General features: G+C 51.3%; 1 protein-coding gene across 2 annotated transcripts in view; it reads right to left on the bottom strand.

Moving 5' to 3' along the window:
- Nucleotides 1-20,142, bottom strand: part of Nrxn2 (neurexin 2) — a 74,546-nt gene extending 54,404 nt beyond the window's left edge. Inside the window, exons 1-3 of one of the 2 annotated variants that reach the window (XM_013020949.1) lie at nt 20,075-20,142; nt 15,215-15,516; nt 5,686-5,709 (exon numbers count right to left, since the gene is read on the bottom strand). In XM_013020949.1, the coding sequence (XP_012876403.1) occupies nt 5,686-5,709; nt 15,215-15,388 (198 nt within the window). In that variant the 5' untranslated portion in view covers nt 15,389-15,516; nt 20,075-20,142. The remainder of the gene's footprint in view (nt 1-5,685; nt 5,710-15,214; nt 15,517-20,074) is intronic. The other variant, XM_013020950.1, reaches the window with a different exon arrangement.
- Between the last annotated feature and the right edge of the window lie 1,964 nt (nt 20,143-22,106).

Below are 22,106 nucleotides of genomic sequence, written 5' to 3'. Positions count from 1 at the left end.
GCGGACACAGAGCAGCCGCTGCAGCTGGGACCCATGCGGGTTAGAGGGGCAGGGTGGGGGGCCAGGCCCAGCAGGACAGGCCAGAAAGGCGGCAGCAGGTGAGAAGGCATGCCGGGCAGGGGCGATTGGAGGAGTGGAGATGGAGGCGAAAGAGCTGCGGGGTACAGGGAGGAGAAGCTTCCTTCTACTGAGGAGGCAGAGGAGCAACCCCTAGGACAGAGACTCTCACAAGAACAGAAAAGAAGGGCCCACCAGTGAGCCCCCCACATCCCACGGCCACCAATCACAATGCCAGACACATCTGCATGCATGCGTGCACGCACACACACACACACACACACCATCCTACCAAAAGCTGAGGAAGGAGGTCTCTAAGCAGCAGCAGCATCCAGACCACAGCGTGGACCCCAAAACCCTGCCAAAGGTCTACACCCAACCAACGCTGACCCATTCCACAGCCAACCAGCGCAGTAGGTCCTGAAGAGACCAGAGGAAATGACCATAGCCTCTGTGCTGTTCAGCCTAGAAACTAGACTAGCTAGCAGCGGCCCAGGGGACAGCCTGTGACCTAGCAGGGCTCTGAGCCCCTCCTGCTGGCCCTGTCCCCCCATCTCTGCCCTGACCACCCCCATTTGCTCAGTAGGCTGGGCAGAATAAGAACCAAATACTAGCCACTGAAAACCCTCATGGGTGGGTACCCAGCCCCACATGCCACCAGAAGAAAAGCTCAGATAGAAGGCACCTTCTGACACTGTCCAGTCATTTCCTGTCACTTGCCTCGATCCCAGGCTGACCTCCTAGTTGGAGAATACAATGGAGTGCAGGTGGGCTTGCCCGAAGCCCCCTGACAGTGTACACAAGACTCTATGGACGAGGGTTTGTCTCCTGTGGGAGTTCACTGCTGTCATTAAATCTTCAAAGGAACCCACAAGCCTAATGTGGTTCAGATCAACAGTGCAGGCCAGGCACCGGTGGCTCACACCCATAATCCAAGCTACTCAGGAGGCTGAGATCTGAGGACCATAGTTCAAAACAGTCTGGACAGGAAATGTCTGTGAGACTCTTATCACCAATTAACCACTAATAAAAATAAAAAGAAGTGGAGCTGTGGCTCAAGTAGTAGAATGCCAGTCTTGAGCAAAAAAGTTAAGGCACAGTGGCCAGGCCCTGAGTTCAAGCCCCAGTACAGGCAAAACAAAAAACAAAGAAAAGAAAAAAAAAACACAGTTGAAGCTGGGAGCTGACACCTGTCATCCTAGCTACTCAGGAGGCTGAGATCTGAGGATCACAGTTCAAAGCCACCTTAGGCAGGAAAGTTCGTGAGACTCATCTCCAATGAACCACCACCAAAAAACCAGAAGTGATGCTGTGGTTCAAGTGGTGGAGCACTCGCCTTGAGCTGAAGAGCTGAAGGACAGTGCCCAGGCACAGAGTTCAAGCCCCAAACAAGCAAAAGCAAACAAACAAACAAACACCAGTCCACAGGAAAGTTCCTGGCTGGAGTGGAGTAGGACGGGGAAGGGCTGGAGGAGGAAGCCCTATAAGCAGCTCCCAGTTTCCCACTACATGAGGAACTGCAGCCCTGCGCAGCAGTAAGTTCAGTCACCAGACAAACGGGGAGCTGAACTTGAGGCACAGAGTTGGCAGCCTGAAGCCTGTGGAAATCCCAGGCTCTCATTTAGCCTTTACTATTATTCTAGAACAATCTCACGTTGACTCTCTGGCTGTAGCCTGCAAAAGGAATTTAATACTCCTCCACCCCTGTTTCTTCCAGGCTCCCTGTGAGCAACAAATAAGAACAAGTCAAAGTGCTTAACTCTGTAAGCAGGCAAGGTGCTTTTCCTGGGACCCGGCACCCTCACCTGCCGACTGAGAACTCGCTCTGCCTCCTGCCTATAATGCAGGCATCATCAAGTTTAAATGACATCCAAAATGTGAATGCTGCTTAAAGACCTAACAAAGAACCATGATTGTTTTTATAAGCAAATGTTCATCAGCCTTACCACACTTAGCCCATCTGGCTCACTAGGTAAGCTTTTTTGGTCTGTCCATCCACTCTCCTAAGGAGAAATGCTCAAATAATATTAGACATGAGGGGTTGGGATTGTGGCTTAGTGGTAGAGCGCTTGCCTAGCATGCATGAAGCCCTGGGTTCAATTCCTCAGTACCACATACACAGAAAAAGCCAGAAGTGGCACTGTGGCTCAAGTGGTAGAGTGCTAGCCTTGAGCAAAAGAAGCTCAGGAACAGTGCCTAAACCCTGAGTTCAAGCCCCACAACCGGCAAAAAAAAAAATCAATCTATCTATCTATCTATATATATGCAGATACATATACACATATATGTATGTGACATGAGTCCATATGAATGAGTTACTAAAACATAAATACAATATGAGCCTGGATGATAGTGACTCAGGCCTGTAATCCTAGCTAAATCAGGAGGTTGAAATCTGAGGATCGCGGTTCAAAGCCAGACGAGGCAGGAAAGTCCATGAGACTCTTACCTCCAATTAACCACCAGAAAACTGGAAGTGGCACTGTGGCTCAAAGTAGTAGAGCAGAGCAAAAAAGTCTCAGTTCAAGCTCCACCACCAACAAAAGCAAAAAACAAAAAGCTGGTGTGCATTCTCTGAGTGGTCTTGGCCCCTAGGGCAGGTTAATGAAGGTTTGCGAAACCACAGAATCTGTTCATCCATCAGCTGTTGCTTATTCAGGGAAGCATGGACTTTGGACACAGCATTTGCCAAAATCTTCCTTTGCCAGGACTGAAACCAGACAAAGTTGTTGGCTTCTTAACTAACTAAACTATGTCATTCATCTTCAGGCTTCCTCCCAACTCCTGAGGCATCTTGATTCCTAATAAGGGAGGATAACAAGATCTCCAGTGGGGCCAGAGCCTCTCAGTTCCCCCAGGACTCTTATGGGAAGGGAATAGCTTCTTTGTACAACAGCTCAGCCCCAGACACTCAGCGATAAGCAGCTAATGCTTTATAGAGCTTAATAAAATTATCATTCCCTTATGCAGTCCAAAGGCTTCCACACGCCTCGCACATACACTTGACCTTCACACTGATCCATGCCAGAGCAGTTCAGATACACTGTCAGCCCACTGGTGGATGAAAGCACTAAGCTTTTTTAGCCTTATTGAGACTAGAAGGCCCAGTCCTAATTCTAGCATGGTACCCCGAGTCACCTGGAAAGTCCTTCGTGGGTTGATCATACCTCCCTCCCTCTGTCCTCAAAGTCACAGGTTGTCTGTGCCTTGAAATGGCCAGCTTCTGACAGGTACCCAAGGGCCTGGCCCCAGCAGGGTAGACAGAAGCTAACTTCTAGAAGCAGCAGCGGGAGGAAGAGAGGCTAGAGAGGGCTGGCACTGGTCAATCTGTACTCCTCTGTTTGTGGCAGTAGCCACACACCAGGTCTTAGACCGGGGAAGGCTGGGGTGGTGCTGGCTGAGCGCTAGTTTGTGTGAATTCAAGAAAGCATACATGGCCACATGCCAGCGGCTCACACCTGTCATCCTAGCTACTCAGGAGGCGGAGAGCTGAGGACTTCGGTTCAAAACCAGCCCAGGCAGGAAAGTCTGTGAAAAACTATAAGTGGAGGTGTGACTCAAGTGATAGAGTACCAGCCTTGAGTGAAAAAAACAAACCAGAAGCCTGGCACTGGTGGCTCACACCTGTAATCCTAGCTACTCAGGAGGCTGAGATCTGAGGATCGTGGTTCAAAGCCAGCCCGGGCAGGAGAGACCATGAGACACCTATCTCCAATAAACCACCAGAAAACCGGAAGTGGCGCTGTGGCTCAAGTGGTAGAGCGCTTGCCTTGAGCTGAAGAGCTGAGGGACAGCGCCCAGGCCCGGAGTTCAAGCCCCACAACCGACAAAAAAAAAAAAACAAAAAACTCAGGGACAGTGTCCAGGCCCTGAGTTCAAGTCCCAGGAACAGCACAAAAAAAGAAAACATACACCTGTGAAGACATCAGAAAGACCAGACATGCCCTCAGAGATGCGGCCTCCTGGGGAGGTCGGAAAGCCTCTGAGGCTGGGAACTCCAGCTCCACTACCATAGACAGATTCAGGAGGCTGAGTAGGCCAGACAACTGCCCCAAGCAGTTCCCACCTCAGCCAGGGGCAGACAAGTCCATCTACAGGGCCCCCGCCTGGTGTTCAATCACTCTGCATTATTAATAGGCGATGACTAACGAGCTGCTGCCGCCGCGCCGGAACTGGGCAGGCAGGAGGGAATCCCAGGGGATGGCTCCGGCAGCCCGCGGGCACACGCTCCCGCAGCGCCCGCCACCCAGCCCCTACCCTGTCTCTGCGCATCACGGCATCTACACCGAAGGGCCGGCCTCCACCGCCTACCTCCATACAGAATCCCTCAGCCCCCTCCAAACCAGCCAGGGCTACAGCCCCCACCCCCCTCGGTTATACCCAGAGGAACACCAGCAGTCTCCCAAACACACAGCATGGCTTCCCACTCACACCCCTAAAAGTCACACCAACATTTACACACAGTCACACCCACATGCCAACACACACCAGCTGCCTTTCCACCGACACCCACACCCACGCCAGCATTCGCAGGGACCGAGCCCAACCCAAACACAAGAAGCCTGGCAAGGACAAGGACAAGACAAGGCTGCCCTGCTCCACCCCTGCACGGCCCGCTCCTCTGGCCACTCTCAGCAGGGAAGGAAGCCCAGCCCTGTCAGAGGCCATGCAGGAGAGGCAGGGACAGGGGGGTGGGGGGCAGGGGAGGGGCTCAAGGGGCAGGAAGACAGTGTGAAACACAGTGTTAGTCAGAGCAGCGGAGCTTGGGGGAACTGGACACTATCCCTGGTTGGGAGAAAAGACCATTCATGCCATGCAAAATGTAGGGGAGACAGAACTGGAAATCCTCAAGGCTGAGAGGTGGGGAGGGGTGCCACCTTTCCCCTGGTAAGCCAGCATGGAGCAGCCCACCAAACTGGTATGAACTGGTGATCTGAAGGAGGGCGGGATTGGTCCCAGGCCACTCTGCATCTCCTAAAGCCATCCCTCCAAACTCCTCTGTGGAACCTGCCCCGCTGTCCACCAGGGGAGGTCACACCCCAGCCCCGAACCCTCAGCTTGAGGAGCCCCGTCCGGAGCCGACGGTGAGCAGAGCGTAGCATGTCATGGGATGGCGTTTTCCATGGATTTTCAGGAGACCAAGAAAGAAATCAAACCAAGAGAAAAACAAAAATAGGGAAGGGAAGGGGGAAAAAAAGAACAAAAGAAAGGGATAGAAATAAGCTTGTAGATTGGCATTGGGGCTGGCCTGACGGGAGCCGTGAACGGAGGCCTGCCCAAGGCCGCTCAGGCCAGGGCTCTGACTTCATTCGGAAGGCAGGGATGATAGGGCAGGACCAGGCCAAATTCTTTGATTGCCATTTGTCTTTTGGATTTGAGTTTGGACCAAAAAAAGGAAGAAGAAGAACGAAAAGGGAAAGAAGAAAATTAAAGAGAATCAAAAATCTAGATTGTCCAGGACGCAAAAATAATAGTAATAATAATAATAATAATTGGAAGAGCAAAACAACCAAAACCAAACGAGGAGAGGAAACAAAAGTGGGATAATCGAACAGTTAAAAAAACCCACGGCAAACCAAACGGTAAGACAATTAGAGTGATATCTACCAGATAATGCAGTTTGTTTACCATAGCGTGTCCAATCCCTGCGTGCTTCACCGGAGATGGGGGAGGGGAAGGGGGTGTCAGAAAAAACAAAAAAACAAAAAGGACAACAACAAAGACAACAACAAAAGACCAGAACGAAAAGAAAAGAAAAAATAAAATGACCAACTGTGAAACTCAAGGAAGGAGGAAAAATATATATGCATATATATTTGGTTGGTTGTTCAGACCCTCCCACCTCGGGCTCAACAGCAGTATTTAAAAGAAAAACTAAATTATAATGAGAGGGAGAAATAAAACACACACACAGATTAAATCCCTTTTTCTCCCAATCCCCTTCCCACCCCTCTTCAGGATTCCTCTCCCCAGTCTTCATTCCCCTCCCCTCCCAAGAACCCCATTCTGCAGAGAAGGGGAACAGTTAGAGACCTTGGTTAGTAGAGGTGGGGGGAAAAAAGGAAAAAAAAAAAAAAAACCAACAAAAGAACTGGACCAAGAAAGCAAAGACTTAAAGATGGCCGACATTCCGCAGATGACACAGAAAGGTTAGTTCGGTTTTTCACTCATACCTTGCCCCACCTGTCCCTGCCCGTCCCTTGGTCCCCAGGGTTATAAGCGTGTTAGTAACACACACGGAGTCAGTAACGGGGTTTTCCAACAGAAGGTGAGAGAGGGAAGGTAAGGGTTAAGAAGCAGACCCAGTTATGCAGTATTAGTAGGTCCTATCCAGTTGAAATGTTAGGGAGTTGAGGGGAGGGGATGGAGGGAGGGGAACAAGGGTGTGAGACGGGGTGGGCTGCTGCCTTGGGGGGATGGACGGATGGCTCTGTTGGCTGACTGGTCAACCAGATGGCTTTCTAGAGAACTGGCTAAGGAGTGAGATGCTATTGGCCAACTGGCTGACCGGTGGCCGTGTTGGGTTAATGGGTTAACTGGTTGCTGATGGGCCAGCTGGCTGTCAGGCTGGGAGACAAGTGGGTAACGCCCGTGGAGAATTGCAGGACTGGCAAAAATGAGAACGCTTTCATTGGAAACCAAGGAAGCGGCCCCCACCCAGAAGGGGCGTGGGCATCTGCTTTTCTGGGGGACGGAGGGGAGGAAATGATTGCAGTCACTGGGGGAGAAGGGCAGCTCCTCTCTCTCACTCTCCTTTTTTATTTTTTTTTAATCTTTGCTTCTCTTTGGGAGCTGGGGAGAGAGTGAGTCGCCATCACAACCGGGAGGAGGAGGGCTGGCAGAGGGCTCACAGTGCCCCCCACCATCCCAAACCCTCCTCCCGCTCCTCCCCTCTCCCACCCATCCCAAACCCTCCTCCCGCTCCTCCCCTCTCCCACCCATCCCAAACCCTCCTCCCGCTCCTCCCCTCTCCCACCCACAGCTGGGTCCTCCTGCTGCCCACCTTGGTTTGTCCCGAGCCCACATTTCCCAGAGTCCTCTGGGTTCTTCAATAACACATTCCCAACCTCCAATTCTCTTGTCCTTTGTGCAACCATCACCCCCCTCCTGAATTAAGTACCCTAGAAGCACCCCTGAAAGTCCCTAGAACGGATGAGGCTTTCCCAGCAGTCATGTATACCCCCAAACCCCTGAACCTCCTTTTCCCATGGCCAGTGCCAGAAATTCACTCTCCTTGAACTCATGAAGAACACAGGTACCCACCTACCTCTGAAAGCCCTTACTCTTCCCTGTACTGAGCCTCATCTTCTACCCTGGCCTCTCAATTCTGATCTCCACATACTACTAAGTTTATTTTCTCTTCCCTCTGTCAAGGACCCATCCACCTTCTCCCCATCCACCTTCAAAACTACCGAGACTTTGGAGAGGAGAGGTCAAAGGCACTGAGGCAGCTTTACTTAAAAGTAGCAGAGATGGAGGGAGACAGTTGCTCAGGGTCCCAGACTGTGCTTGGGAGAAGGTGTGGAGTTCTAGGGACAAAGTCATTCGTTAAGACGGTTTTATAACCAGTGGGCACAAAACTAATTTAGTAAGACAATTAATAAGGGCCTCATATAATTAAAAATAACAGAATTCAATATTAGCAGCTAGAAGAAGTGCTGAATAACCAATGCAGAAGCCGTTTACATAGCAAGAGAAGAATCTAATTGCAGGTGCAATGTTAGATAAGATAACTCTGCTGGCTAGTAGGATTGTCAGGAAATGAAGAGGCCAGCTAGTCAGAACATGGAGTGATTAGCTTTGGGCAGCTAAATCAATTGTGGCCCAAAAGGTTAAAAATAATAATAAGTTGTCTGACATCACTATACCAGTTGACCAAGAGGAAGAGGAGGGGCGTTAAAGGTAAAAACCTAAGTATTGTTCCTTTTAAATTAGAATTGGTTGTGGAGAATACAATGACAGGGGGAAGAACATTTTTCAGCATGTATGAAATTCCAGTTTTGTCTTTTTTGTTTGGGGATGGAACTCGGGGCCTCTCACTCTTTTTTAGCTTTTTTACTCAAGGTTGGTGCTCTAGCACTTCAGCCATGCTTGCACTTCTGGCTTTTTTTCTAATTTATTGAAAGTTAAGAGCCTCTCAAGAGATTTGTGTGCCCTACTGACTTAGAATCTGAATCTTCAGATCTCAGCTTCCTGAGTAGCTACAATTACGGGCTCAAACCAATGGCGCCTGACAGAAGTTGCAGCATTAACAATCAAAACAGTAGATTAAAAACCAAGCCTGAGAGGGGAGACATGAGTTCAAAGCCTAGGCCTTCCACAAATTGGTCAGGAGATCAGGCTCACAAAAACAGCAGCGCTGGCGTGGACAAGATAGGGCCCCTGTAGATCCAGAGAATAAAGACCCAGAGCGCTGTCCATGGCGATAATGCTTTGGGGACAACTGTGGTCAAACACTAGAATGGAGCTTCCCGGTGATCCGAAACACACATGGGGGAGGGGGACACCGCAGCCGGGCTCTGGGGAGCCAAGTTTTAGACCAGAGAACGAGCAGTACAGACCTATCTACTTGTAGGGGCAGGGAGCACAAGAACTTGGATGTCTGATGAGTGACACGGTATCGTGGTCGCAGAGGGGAGAAGACAGTCATTATATCAAGTGAGCTTACCACAGCCAAGGGGCTTTGGACATTATAACCATCTGTCAGGACAATGGGGGTATACACACACACACACAATGGAATTTTATTCAGCTATTAGAAAGAATAATATGTCATTTGCAGGGAAATGGATGGACCTAGGAAAAATTATGTGAAGTCAGGCTCTGAGAGACAAATGATGCATTTTTTTCCTCTCCTATATAGAAGCTAGATCTACTGTATTCAGGGTTTTATGCATAAGCCCACAGATAAGCTGACTAAAGGATGGTATAGTTAGGGGAAGAGTCCAATGGTGTAACTCCTCTGAACCAATGAACTGTTTACCAAGATGAATACCAGAAAGTAGATGAAGTGTAAACATGTTTTGAGGGGGGCATACAAAAGGAGAAAGAAAGGGTGAATAAGTACAGTCATTATTCGATGTACGTTATATACAAATTGAACTACATAATGAGGGTAGGGCTGAAACGGGGGAGGTGGGGAGGAAGATGGACGATACTGATCAGGATGCACTGTACTCATAAACTGACATGTGGAACTGAAACCCTTTGGTACAACTACTTAAAGATAATTTTTAAAACATAGTTGCTGATATTAAGCCCTCAATTTGCCTACCACCTAGAAGTAGAGATAAGAGTGAGCACAAATATTGACACACAGGCAGAATGTAACAAGAGGCCTAGAATACAAATTTCCAAGGGCTCAAAGAACATAGCAAAGAAGGAAGTTGGCTGGGGATGGAGCGCAAAAGGCTTTTTGTTGTTGCTGTTGTCAGTCGTGGGGCTTGAACTCTGGGCCTGGGCACCATCCCTGCACTCTTCAGCTCAAGGTGAGTGCACTACCTCTTGAGCCACAGTGCCATGTCCAGTTTTCTAGTGGTTTATTGGAAATCAGTGTCTCACGGACTTTTCTGCCAGCGCTGGCTTTGAACCGTAATCCTCAGAGCTCAGCCTCCTGAGTAGATAGGATGACAGGCGTGAGCCACTAGCGCCCAGCATCATAAAAGGCTTATAAGGAAGATGGCATTTGCTGGGCACCAATGGCTCACACCTATCATCCTAGCTACTCAGGAGGCTGAGATCTGAGGATCACGGTTCAAAGCCAGCCCAGGCAGAAAAGTCCCTGAAACTCTTATCTCCAATAAACCACCAGAAAACCAGAAGTGGTGGTGTAGCTCAATTGGTAGAACACTAGCCTTGAGCTGAAGAACTGAGGGAGAGCGGCCAGGCCCAGAGTTCAAGCCCTACAACCAATAAAAAAAAAAAAAAGAGGAGGAGGAATAGGAGGGGGAGGAGGAGGAGGAGGAGGAGGAGGAGGAGGAGGAGGAGGGGGAGGAGGAGGAGGAGGAGGAGGAGGAGGAGGAGGAGGAGGAGGAGGGGGAGGGGGAGGAGGAGGAGGAGGTGGTATTTAAGCTGGGCCTGAAGGACTGAGGGGAAAACCCCCCAGCTAACGATCATGGCAACAATCAGTCCCTCAGTGCCCCTCAGGGCAGGCATGAGTGCTTGAAGCACTCTGTCATGAAACTCTTCCCTCCCACTTCGCCTATGAGGAACCAAAACTCCAAGGGGCTTTGTACCTTGCCTAGGCAAACAATTGGGCCTTACGCCCTATCTGTCTGTCTGTCCGTCTGAAATGTCAGTTCTGAGATTTCATCTGGCAGAAGGGTGAACGGGAGAGCTGTGGAAGGAAGAGAAGAGCTAGAAAGCCTGTACAGACCGGTGTGAGGAGCAGCAAAGTTGGGCCTCAAGATGGGCTGTGTGCCGTGGCAGCGAAGAGGAATCCCTCAGGCCAGCTGGGCTCCACCACAGAGCACTGCCCTCCCCAGGGACTGCATCCCTCACTGAATCCATCCCTGAGAATCCCATCCCTGGGGACTCTATTCTTGGTGGTCCCATCCTTCTCCATCCAGGGCATCCAGGGGAGTTTCTGAAAGTGTCAGTAGTGAGAAGAGACACCATTTGAGGTGAGCCAGGAAAAGCACCACATAAGGTTTGGTAGTCACCTTGCCTTCCAAGTTTGGTCCTGGTTAATGATAAAATGGGTTTGCACATTCTGCTTACGTGGTGGTTGGAGGCAGTTGGGAGGTGCACTGGGTAGGAGAGGAGATTGGGCCCAGGGTTAAAAATAGGCCTCAAGAAATTCTCAGCGGTAATCATCTCGCCAAGATCTCCCCTAGAGAACTAACTGCCTGTTACAGTGGCTTCAGGAGCGGAGTCTGAAAGGGGAGGAAGAAGGGAGGGAGGTGTTGTTTCAGTCAGGCCTCTTTTGGTCCTAACCGTTCAGTCTATCTAGATGATTGCACGGGTAACTTAATCCAAGGGTATGTGAGAGGAAAGCCAGCCTCTTTCCAGTCTTTGGAACTGGCCTTTGACCTATTCCCAAATTCCAGAAGCAAAAGGAAAGGAGAGCCTTAGATGCGGCTTCTGGGACACGCCCTCCCAGAAGACGGTCTCTCCAGGGGAAAGTGTGTGGAAGCCACAGTGTTCTCAGATCCTGGCCCCTGGGCCAGCGGCAGATGACAGGGATTAAACTCAGGACCTTGAGCATGCAACCACCAAGCTATACTTCCATCCCTGATGTCATTTTTTTAACATTAACCCCTGTATTCCTAGCCAATAAAAAACACCCATCCCACAAGACCCTTGGATCACAGAGGAATTTTCCACTCCCAGAACACGGTCTGGATACTGGACAAGCTTGCATGAACAAAGTTCTCTCCAGGAGCCCTACTGACTTTTGGGGTCAACTGATTCCTTGTTGATGACTGTCCTTCGGACTATGTGATGGGGCAGAGTCTTGGCCTTTACCTACAAGAAGCTGGTAACACCTCTTGAGCTATGACAATACTTTAAAAGGTCTCCAGCTATTGGTGAATGTCCAGTGTGATTGACTGATTGAGAGTCCTGTAGGAAGAGGACTCAAGAAATTACTCTTTTTTTTCACTTATTTTTTTAATTTAAATTTTTTATTGTAAAGATACTATACAGAGGGTTACAGTTACATGAACAAGGAAATGAGTACACTTCCTATTGAGCATTGTTACCCCCTCCATTGTTTTCCCCCTACCATCCCTTCCCTCCCTACCTTCCCCGAGGTTCTTTTTTTTTAATTGTGATTAAGTGATTACATAATTTCCCAAATTTCACAGTATTGTCCTTCACTTAGTTTTACCTACCTTGACAAAGCCCATTGTGTTCAAAATAATAACAACAGAAATGTATGTGTTGATGCTTACTATTGTACATCAGCTAGTTTACAAGGGACAGCAGAGGCATAGAGTGTCTTCTGTGTGCGGCCCCTGCACTCACTGGAAAGGAGGACAGTAGACTTGAAAGTGAACTAAAGTCACTTGTAAGTTTGTCTTTTAAATTGCAGGGGAAGTATTGAATAAATGAGCAGACGTTTTGTTTTGTTGGTCCTTAGGCCAGGTGCTGTCCCTGAGCTGCTTTTGCTAGAATGCTACACTTTAGCAAAAGAAATTACTCTTAAAAGTCCTGAAAGCCAGGCAGGTGTCAGGCCTGGCGAGGGTGCATTGGGCAGTGTAGATGTTGAATGAGGACAGTGACTTCAGAGCATGATCCTGGGGGTGAGCCACCTGCACCTGTCACTCATGGACATAGACTAGACTCGACAATGAAAGAAATCCCCAGAGCCCCTTCTTAAAGAGGGCTCTCAATCAAGGTCTTTAAGCAAATACTCTCTATGATCCAGAGGCCCTTCTTTGGAGTTGACATGGTTTGCCTATTCTCTGAGCCACCTTGTAGAACAATCTAGGGAGAAGGAATCTCTATCAATTACTAGCTTGAACCCACAATGCTGCATACCCTAAGAAGAGGCGGTCACGAGTCACAGTCTACACTCAGCATGCTGAAACCATGTGTCCTGTTCTGGATGGCATTTCCACCTTGCACAGATCCCTTGTTTCTCTTAGGTGTCTCTTCTGCTGCCCACTGAGCACTTGCATAGCCTTGTTCTTTTTACTTTTCAGTTGTGGGGCTTGAACTCAGGGCCTGGGAGCTGTCCCTGAGCTTTTATGCTCAAGGCAAGCACTCTAGCTCTTTGAGCCACAGTTCTATTTCCAGTTTTCTGGTGATTAATTGGAGATAAGAGCGTCATAGACTTTCCTGCCTCGATCCTCAGATCTCAGCCTCCTGAGTAGCTAGGACTACAGGTGTGAACCACTAGCACCCAAATTCTGTTCACTTTTAATGATCCTGTCCTGTCTCCTCAAGAACCCCAACACTGCATTGAGGGCAGGTACAATGTCCTTTTTCCTTCTATACCCAGCGTGAGGTGCTATATTTGCTGGCTAAATGATGCATGGATGGGGACTGTGGGATTGCAGTGTGTCGCCAAGTGCAGAGCTAAGTGGTAGTAAAAGCTCTTAAAAAAGAGGAGGCCTGGCTGGGCGCCCGTGGCTCACGCATGTAATCCTAGCTACTCAGGAGGCTGAGATTTGAGGATCACGGTTCAAAGCCAGCCCAGGCAGGAACGTCCATGAGACTCTTATCTCCAATAAACCACTAGAAAACTGGAAATGGTGCTGTGGCTCAAGTAGTAGAGCGCTAGCCTTGAGCTGAAGAGCTGAGGGGTGGCACCCAGGCTCAGAGTTCAAGCTCCACAACCGACCAAAAAAAAAAAAATGGGAGCATGGGGAGTATCAGTAGCTCACATGCATAATCCTAGCTACTCAGGAGAGTGAGATCTGAGGATTGTGGTTTAAAGCCAGCCCAGGCAAAAAAAAAAAAAAAATCTGTGAGATTCTTATCTCCAGTTAACTACCCAAAAAAGCCCAAAGTGGAGCTGTGTGTGGCTCAAGTGGTAGAGCGCTAATCTTGAGCAAAAAAGTTCAGAGACAGTATCCAGTGCCCAGTACTGGGTTTAAGCCCTAATACTGGAACAAAAGAAAAAAGAAAGAGGAAGCATGCAAACCAGAGGCACCAAAGGCAGTTTTCCTGCCCCCTCTAATAAAATAAGTGGCACCCAAAAACACAGGTCATGTGACACCCCCTCAGATGAGGGGGTAACCCAAGCCAGTGCTCAGATGTGGAAATGGGGTGATAGGACCCAAGGGGGCAGGTGGTAGCGTCAGGAGGGACACCATCAGGCCTGTCAGTCTTCAGAATGTGGGGCCTCTAAGAATAGGTGTCTCTGTAGGAGATGGACTGCAACAGGTAGCAGGCTCAGGCTCCGGGAAAGAGCAGTGGGATTAGTCACAACATTGTCACAGCAAGGGGGAGTGGTGCTCCATGAGGAATCCCCACCGGATCATCACTCACTCACGGTGTTCTCTACGCACAGGTGAGAGGAGAGGGATGGGCCTTTCTGGAGAAGGAAGCCAGGAAGAGGAGGATGATAAAGATGATGAAGAGAAGAGAGGCCAGGTGAACCACCCCAACTCGAATCAGAAAGCCCAGAGAAGAGAACTAGCAAGAGAAGCAGCAGGGTGGGGGTTCTGTGTGCAGGGCTGTTGGTTTTTCCTGGTGGCCCCAGAGATGGGGCTGGAAGAGCATCGTCGCCACCAGCTATGAGACCCAGGAGACTGCATGAGGACTCACATTCAGGAAGCAAGCATGCTGGAGAAGGAGCCAGAAGGAAGGTAGAGACAGGAGACCCGCTGGGACCCTTCTCTTGCTTGGGAAGAAAGAGGTAGAAATCTGATGGATTCTGGTCAAACAAAGTCTGGCCAGCAAAAGCCACTGGGGATCTTGGAAAAGATGAAGTGACCCTCTAAGCGGTGAGAGAGTGTGGGAACAGAAGCCGAGGGGGGACTGGGGAGAAAAGTGTCCTACTGTATCCAGGGCTGACTCCCAAGGGGATCCTAGGAGCAACTGCACAGCTGATCTCGGAACCAGGGGCAGAAGGCAAGCGTAGATGGCTGGGAGAGGCCGGATCCTTGGAAGGGCAAGCACTGCCTAGGGGAACAGCACGGCCCAGCTCCCCCCCCCAACCTGCTGCCTGCACCTCCCTCTCAACTCCAACTCCTCACTGCCTCTGCCCTGGAAATGCCCGGCTGAGGGCAGCCCACATGCTGCCTCAGGCACTGCTCAGCATCTTTGCTGCCCTACTGTCTGAACTCTCCCTGCTCTCCCAAGCCTGAGCTTACCCAGCATGGAGGACATTTCTTTATCTCTCAGCATCCCAGGCCCTCAGGGGCTCCAGCCCCCTCCTCCCATCAGCTGATCGCTGAGCCTCAGCCTTTGAACCCCAGCTTCTTCATCCATCTGAGCCCAGCCCTTCCCTTGGCCTGGGGCTCCCAGCCCTGAGGCAGCCCTGGCGACTCCTCCAAGCTCAGCTTCCACGGTGCTGAGGCCTCTGAAGCCGAGTTTCAGGGAAGGGGGCTATGTGTCCCCCCCCCCCAGTCCCCCACCACATACACACACACCCAAGTCCTGTTCCTCTCCAGAACCATGCCTCAAGCCCTAGCCCAGGTGGCCCTCTCTCCACCTGTGTTCTGCCCCAGATGCAGCTGACCCCTGACCTTCCTGCTCCCCCTACCTGGCGCAGGTTTCGGGTAACCCGGACGTCGTGCCAGGCGTTGTCGTTGAACTTGCCATTGACCGGTTCCACGAGGGCCTCGAAGGCACCTGAGCCTAGGTTGATGACCAGCCAGACGGCGCCGGACTTGAGGGAGAGGTTGACATAGTCGGCCGACTTGCCCGTGTGCAGCATCAGCCCGTTGCGCTGCAGGGTGCGGAAGGCCAGGGTGATCTCGTCGGTGCTGCTCTGGATCGGGTTGTGTGACAGGTCGTAGCAGAAGAATTCATTGCCTTTGAAGGTGGCCACAAACTCCTCCTTGCCTGGACGCCGCGGTTTGGGAAAATGGGAGAAGGCTGAGTAGAACAGAGGACACCCTTGCCTCCTTTTCCGCTTCCAGCAACCCAAGCGCCAGTCCTGGGCACCAGGAGTCCTGCAGCCCCAACCCCAAGCTTTAGGCCTCCTTCCCTCCCTCCACCGGCCAGCCCAGCCCTCAGGATCCTGCTGTCTTTGCAGTCAAAAGTCAGCGTCCCCCAGGTCCATTTCCAAAGCAGGAGGCTGCTAAGTGGCTTTCACACTGACAGCTGACAATTAAGCTGCCACAGGGCCAGGCAAAGTGGATGGATGGACCTCACCATTTCCTCCCCACCGACCCTCCCCATCGGCCCCTCCTCCACAAAAGGATGTAGGGGAGAAACAAGAGGCTCTACCTGGCTTCTCCCTGTGAGCTCCTCCCTAGGATTGGGGGCTGGGGGGGAGGGAGAGCCTCCCACCTGTCCCCCACACACACCTCTTCTTGGTGGCAGCTATACTCAGTGGCTGAGGACAAGTTCAGGCTTTACCATCTTGGATGGGGCCAGCAGGCCTGTTGTGTAGCACTGAGCAGATGAGGGGACGGGAAGCAGTGGGGTGGGGAAGAGGTAGGGAGAAGATGCCCAGGAAGGCAATGCAGGTGGCATGGACATGCGCATACATGGGTAGATACTGTGCCAGCGCTCACCCCACCCCCAGCTTTCTACTCAAACCTGTATAGACCTATGTGTAACAGGTAGTGGCAAAGTGAACACCATAGGGGTAGGCCTGGCTTGTATGGGTGTGGGTGTGTATGTGTGTGCACGCACATGCATGTTTATACGGACATAGCACCCAGCCTAAGATCCCTACCATTGACAGTTTTTAAGCAGAAGCAACAACTCCTACCAGGGCCTTACCATTTGCTAAAGTTCTACTTGTGGGTGACAAGTAAGACAATGGTGACTCTGGTACCAAGAAGTGTAACTTCATACCCTAGAGCACAAGTAGAGGGAAGAGAACCAGATGCAGACTCAAAAGAGAGCAGAGGCCCTGGCCTCAGGCAATGGCTCCTGTCTCCATACCAGAAGGTAGTGACATTACAGCTGGTCCTACCTATCTCTCCAGGTGGACAAGGGCAAACAGGGCCGAGTGACCAGGGGCTCCACTGAGCTGCCCAAGTGCATGAGTTACCAGGAGATGCTTCCAAGGCCCAAGAAGAAGCAAGCACCACACCTGAGACACATCTAGCCACCAAGAGGGAGGGGGGCTGGGGGGAGGGGGCAGGGCTCAGCAACAATGCCACATGTGGACACGGGGGCGGGGGGGGGTGGTCTCTGGGTGTGGATTCTGCAGAACCTTCTTCTATGCACACAGCCTGCCTCTCTCCATCTGGGCAGGCTGCCCACAGATTCTGCCCTCACTGCCTCCGGATGCCAAGGCACCAGCTGCTGCCCCAGCCCTTGGCACAACCCTCACTGCAGCTGGCAAGGCCTGGTTTCCCAAGGCCACAGGGCAATGAGCTGGGGGGGGGGAGCGTGGGCCACATCAGGACAATCTGCATCCCTCCCTCTGCCTACTTAGGGGATCAGAGGTAAAGGTGAGGAATCTAGCAGACAAGAAGGAAAAGGGAGAAGCAGGTGAGGTACAAAAGAGCAATGTACAGTCAAGAGAAAAATGGACCATTGAAAGGGCTGAAGAAAACAGAGCCAGCACTGGGCTGTGAGGGACAGAGAGGTCATGGGAAGCTATAAGGATAAAGGAGAAAGCCCAGAGGGGACAGGTAAGGACGATGGGAAAAGGGCCAGCGAGGAAAGGGGACAGGGACCTCTAGGGAAAGAAAGCCAAGGCTTTCTAGGGCCTTAGTGTTGCCATAGCAACCGGGCCTGCTGCTCAGACACTGGCAGAGCCAGGGGGGCTCAAGGAAGTGAGAAAGGGAATGTGTTTGACCTTGGGTTTGCCACCCGTTCTGCTAGTCCCACCCAGAAGCCAGGCCTCGCCTCCGACTACCAAAACCTCGACTACAGCAAAGAAAAAAACCATCATAGAGTCAGACGGAAGGGAAGACTAAGGCAGCCATGTTTAACAAAAAGTGACTGAGCCAGAACAAAAGAAGCCAGTAAAAAAAAAAAAAAAAAGGGAGAGAGGTTGATTTGGGGCTGGACCATACCTGCCAAGACAAGGCAAAGAAACCTCACACCTCAATTCCGCAGCTCAACCTCAGTCTCTCGGGAGAAGAGGCAATGTCAGCCGCAGCCGATGCCTACTGAGCTCTCATCCCTTTGGCTGCCAGAAAACAGGTAGGGAACACCAGAAATGGGAAGGGACACAGAGCAGCCTGAAAGCCTCTGAAGAGAGGTGAACAACTGCAAAAAGAAAACTAGAGGATGGAGAGAAGGGAAGAAGGCTCACTATTGGAGTCAAGAAGTGGGATGGTGGCCGGAGCTCAGCAGAGCACAAACCATATCTAGGATGCAGAGGAAAGCACCAGGGGGCGCTCTGCTCTGTCTCCCGCACAGCCCAGACCAGAAACTACATCTCCCAGCAGCCCCTGAATCATTACATCCTGAGAGCTCCGGGTGCAAGAAAAAGTAATAGCAGATACTTGTTTGTCTCTCTCAGTTAGGGCTCTCTCTGTGGCCCTACAAGTGTTCCCAAGTGAAGCTGAATGTAACCAGAGATGAGTTGTTTTGGTCCTGGGTTTCTGAAGGCCATGAAAGGAAGGGGACACAGCATCTGCCTCCTTCCCAGGCCCAGCTCAAAGGCCTCCTCTGGGAAGGTCTCCAGCCCCCTCCGCCCCTCCCTGCTTTCCAGCACTACAGCTGTCTGTTCTGCGCATTTGGCACTTACTGCCTAGTAACATCTTGTACTGCTCCCCAGGGAGGAAGTGCGATGTGAGAAAGAAGACCTGGGCACTAGGGCTGGCTCGCCACCAGCTTTGTGACCTTGGCCGAGACACAACAGATCTAAACCCAACTCTTTCCTGGAAAAAGCAGCTCATCCTCAGCCTACCTTACAGGTCGCTCTGCGTCTCCAGAAAGCTCAGACAGGGGCAGCTTCCAGTGGCAAACCAGTCCCCACATAAACTACTCTTCCACTGGGATATGACTCTTTATTTACTTTTTGGTGCCAGTCCTCAGCTTCTTTTGCTCAAGGCTAGTGCTCTACAACTTGAGCCAGAGCTCTACTTTTGGTTTTGGGGGGGGGTAGTTTATTGGAGATAAAAAGGCTCATGGGCTTTCCTGCCCAGGCTGGCTTTGAACTGCAATCCTCTGATCTCAGCCTGTCTCTTTCTCTCCCCCGCCCCCTTCTCTCCTTCAGTGAGTGCAATTAACTCCTCTGAATGAAGTCTGCAGTTTGCATACAGTTTGCATGGACCACAATTCAGTGTAGTTACATGTGGAATGCCAGTGATCCTTCTAGGTCAGACACCATTCACTCATTTAAAGTGAATGTGCTGAGCTCACACCTACGTATGTGCAGGAGCTGTGCAGAGCACTGGGAGATACAAATAAAAATACCTAATCCCTGTCCTCAGGGAGCTCAGTGTAGCGGAGTGGCAGACAGGTAAAGTGACAGGATGTAGTGTGGCTGACTCTACTGGAGGTGTAGACAAAGGGAAGTCTGGGAAGTGCCAGGCTGGCCTGGGGAGTGCAGGGAGCACCAGTGTGGATAGCCTGGCTGCTTTTTCAAGAGCTGGCTGAAAGAGGCAGCAAGGAGAGGAACTGGAGGAACAGAGGCAGCAGTAGCACCCAGGAATTCAGAAACACACAGGCCAAAGAATGGAGATGGGGACTCCAGATGCAGTTTCTGGAGGTTCCCAAACTGGCCTGTTAACTTTTTTTGGGGTCAGTTGTGCGGCCTGAACTCTGGGCCTGGGCGCTGTCTCTCAGCTCTTCAGCTCAAGGCTAGCACTCTACCACTTGAGCCACACCACCGCTTCCCAGTTTTCTGGTGGTTAATTGGAGATAAGAGTCTCATGGATTTTTCTGCCTGTGCTGGCTTTGAACCACGATCCTCAGATCTCAGCTTCCTGAGTAGCTAGGATTACAGGTGTGAGCCACTGGCACTGGGCTTTCTGTGAACTTCTTTATAGAGATTCTGCTAAGAAAGGCAGTCTTGGTGTGGAAAAAGGAACTGAAATTCAGGAACCCTGAGATACAGCCTTGGGGACTGTGGCCAGTATTGGGTCTCCTCATCCGAAAAATGAAAAGCAATGATTCCCTACCAATGAGAGTGGGAAAAACTCCATGTGGGTCGTAGATGCCCTGAATAGTGCACTAGTAGCCTTCCAGAATCAAATGGTGAAATGGGGAACTTCCCACTACCCATTCGCTCCACCGAGAAACACACACTTTCTAGGAACAGGCTTGACAACTGTGTGCTAGAAGGGCATCATCAGCCTGGCCAGGCTTCGAGAAAGAAATGGAAGTTGTGACTCTTCACACTACAGCAGGAAAGTGGCACTGGATGGGGGGGGGACACTGGAGACACCTGTGTCCACTCAGCTTCCCCCAAGAAATGGTGCAGTGCAGTTAGCCCGCAGCAGGGTAAAGGGCTGGGCTCTCTGGGGACTGTGGGGTCACTGACCTTTGGTTGGCTGGTGCACATCGCCGGCTCCTCCTCTCCCGGCCCCCCCCTCGGAGAACAGTAAGGACCCTACTGGAGAAGCAGAATTGGGGAGTCAGGCACAGGGGCTTCCCAGCCAGTCCCACCCCAGCCTTGAGGTGATGGGGGGCCCTCTCCAGGCCACAGGTGCTGCTTGCAGACACAGGCGCGGGGAGGGGCTGCCCTGGGGACTCGTTTGCCTTCAGGGACCCACAGACCCCCATCAGATTCCTGACCACCAACTCCTACCTTTTGCCCACAGTTGGGGGGAGATGGTGGAAGAACAGAAGGGCCAGCATCCAGGCCAGCCCTGGGCCGCCGGAGACTCCGGCATGCTCTCCTGGCCCCTGCCTCCCCGAGACTTGGGCTCTCCCACTTCGCTCACACCCTCCCCTGGCTCAGGATTCACATTCATCAACTTGTTCAAAAAGCCTGACTCCAGAAGTCACCTTGGAGTCGCCCAGCAGAGGATCCCTCGTCTGCTCTGTGCCTCTCCTCCCTCTGCTTACCCTGCACCTGCTCCAGTCCCTCACTGTGGGGCTCTGTGGTTCCACTGTGCCCACGGAAAGGCCTGCACCCATCAAGAGACATACCAGCTGGGTAGAGCTCACCAGGGCTGTGGGAAAGCCTTCACCCTGTTTGTCATCACCCAGGCCCCTGCGCCAAGCCCCACAGGTGCAAGTTATCACGTCCAGGTCCTAGGCTGGTTTGAGCCTCACTCACCCTGCCAGGGAGCATGTGCTCTTGGCGCCTGGACTCCCTCAGACAAGTGTCTTGTTGCCAGAGCCACAGGATGGCTTTAGGACAAGGGGAACTCAGGGATGAGGGGGAAAGTTCCTACGTGGGCTCTTACTCCAACTCCATTCCCAAATTCCCAGAACTACCACTAGAGTAACATCTGAGCTGCAGAAGTTTTTTTAAGAGGAAGGGAAGGATTTCTGGATCCTCCAGTCAGGGGTCCTCATAGATGTCTATGGTGACTGAGCTACCTGGGGCTTCCTCCTTCCCTACACTTCTCAATGTAATTTCACATCCCTGCAAGAATCCCAGGCCCTTACATCCCCAGATCTAATGCCATCCCAAATTTCAGACATCTCTGAGACTCTCTGCAGCCCAGCTTTGGTCCTCTGTGTTTCCTTGCCTACAGTCAAGGACCTCAACCAGTGCCTGTGTGGACTGACCCTGGCTGAGGGCCACACCTGGCAGACACAGAAGTACCCAAGGGTCAGGAAGGTCATCAAGATGGAGGACAGGGAGAGTGTGGAGGGCAGAGCTGGAGGGGATCAGTCAGGACTCCTGGGTTCTGCCTCTGGGTTTGCTGAATACTAGGTAGGGCTCTCTGCCCCTCAGTGCTGAGAATTGAAGTCGGCATCATGCACTCTTAGGCAAACACTCTATCACTGAGCCAAAGCCCCGGGGCTTTGAAGGTGGTGAGGACTTGGCCAAAGGAAGGCTCAAATTAGAATGACTAGTCCTAATCATACCATCTATTAGGCCTGGCAATCACTAGCAAGTCACTTCTCTCTGGTCTTCAACATTGTCATCTGTCAAGCAGGGATAAGAGTCATTCAAAAGATACAAAGTGAGCTGGGCACGGGTAGCTCACACCTGTCATCCTAGTGACTCATGAGGTTGAGATCTGAGCATCATAGTTCAAAGCCAGCCCAATAGACAAATGCAAGACACTCATCTCCAACTTCCAGCAGAAAGTTGGAAGTAGAGGCATGGCTCAAGTAGTAGAGTGCCATCTTTGAGGGGGAAGGCCAAGCATGAAGACAAGGCCCTGAGTTCAAGCTCCAATACTGGCACACACACACATACACAAAAAGAAAAGCCTGTTTCATCATATTCTGAGTCAAGCAGATGGGTCCTTTGGAGAAACATGTTTCTCCTGCTTAAGTGAGGGCTGCTTATTCCAACCTCAGAGACACCAGCGTCAGGAGAGTGGAGGACCTCCTTCCTGATCCTTAGTACAGAATCATAAAGAATAGACACTGGGCTTGGAGTGAAATCA

Source organism: Dipodomys ordii, unplaced genomic scaffold (assembly GCF_000151885.1).
Source record: "Dipodomys ordii isolate 6190 unplaced genomic scaffold, Dord_2.0 Scaffold54, whole genome shotgun sequence".
NCBI classification, from domain to species: Eukaryota; Metazoa; Chordata; class Mammalia; order Rodentia; family Heteromyidae; genus Dipodomys; species Dipodomys ordii.
Note: the sequence above shows the minus strand (reverse complement) of the source record. Positions and strands in the feature narration are given on the sequence as shown.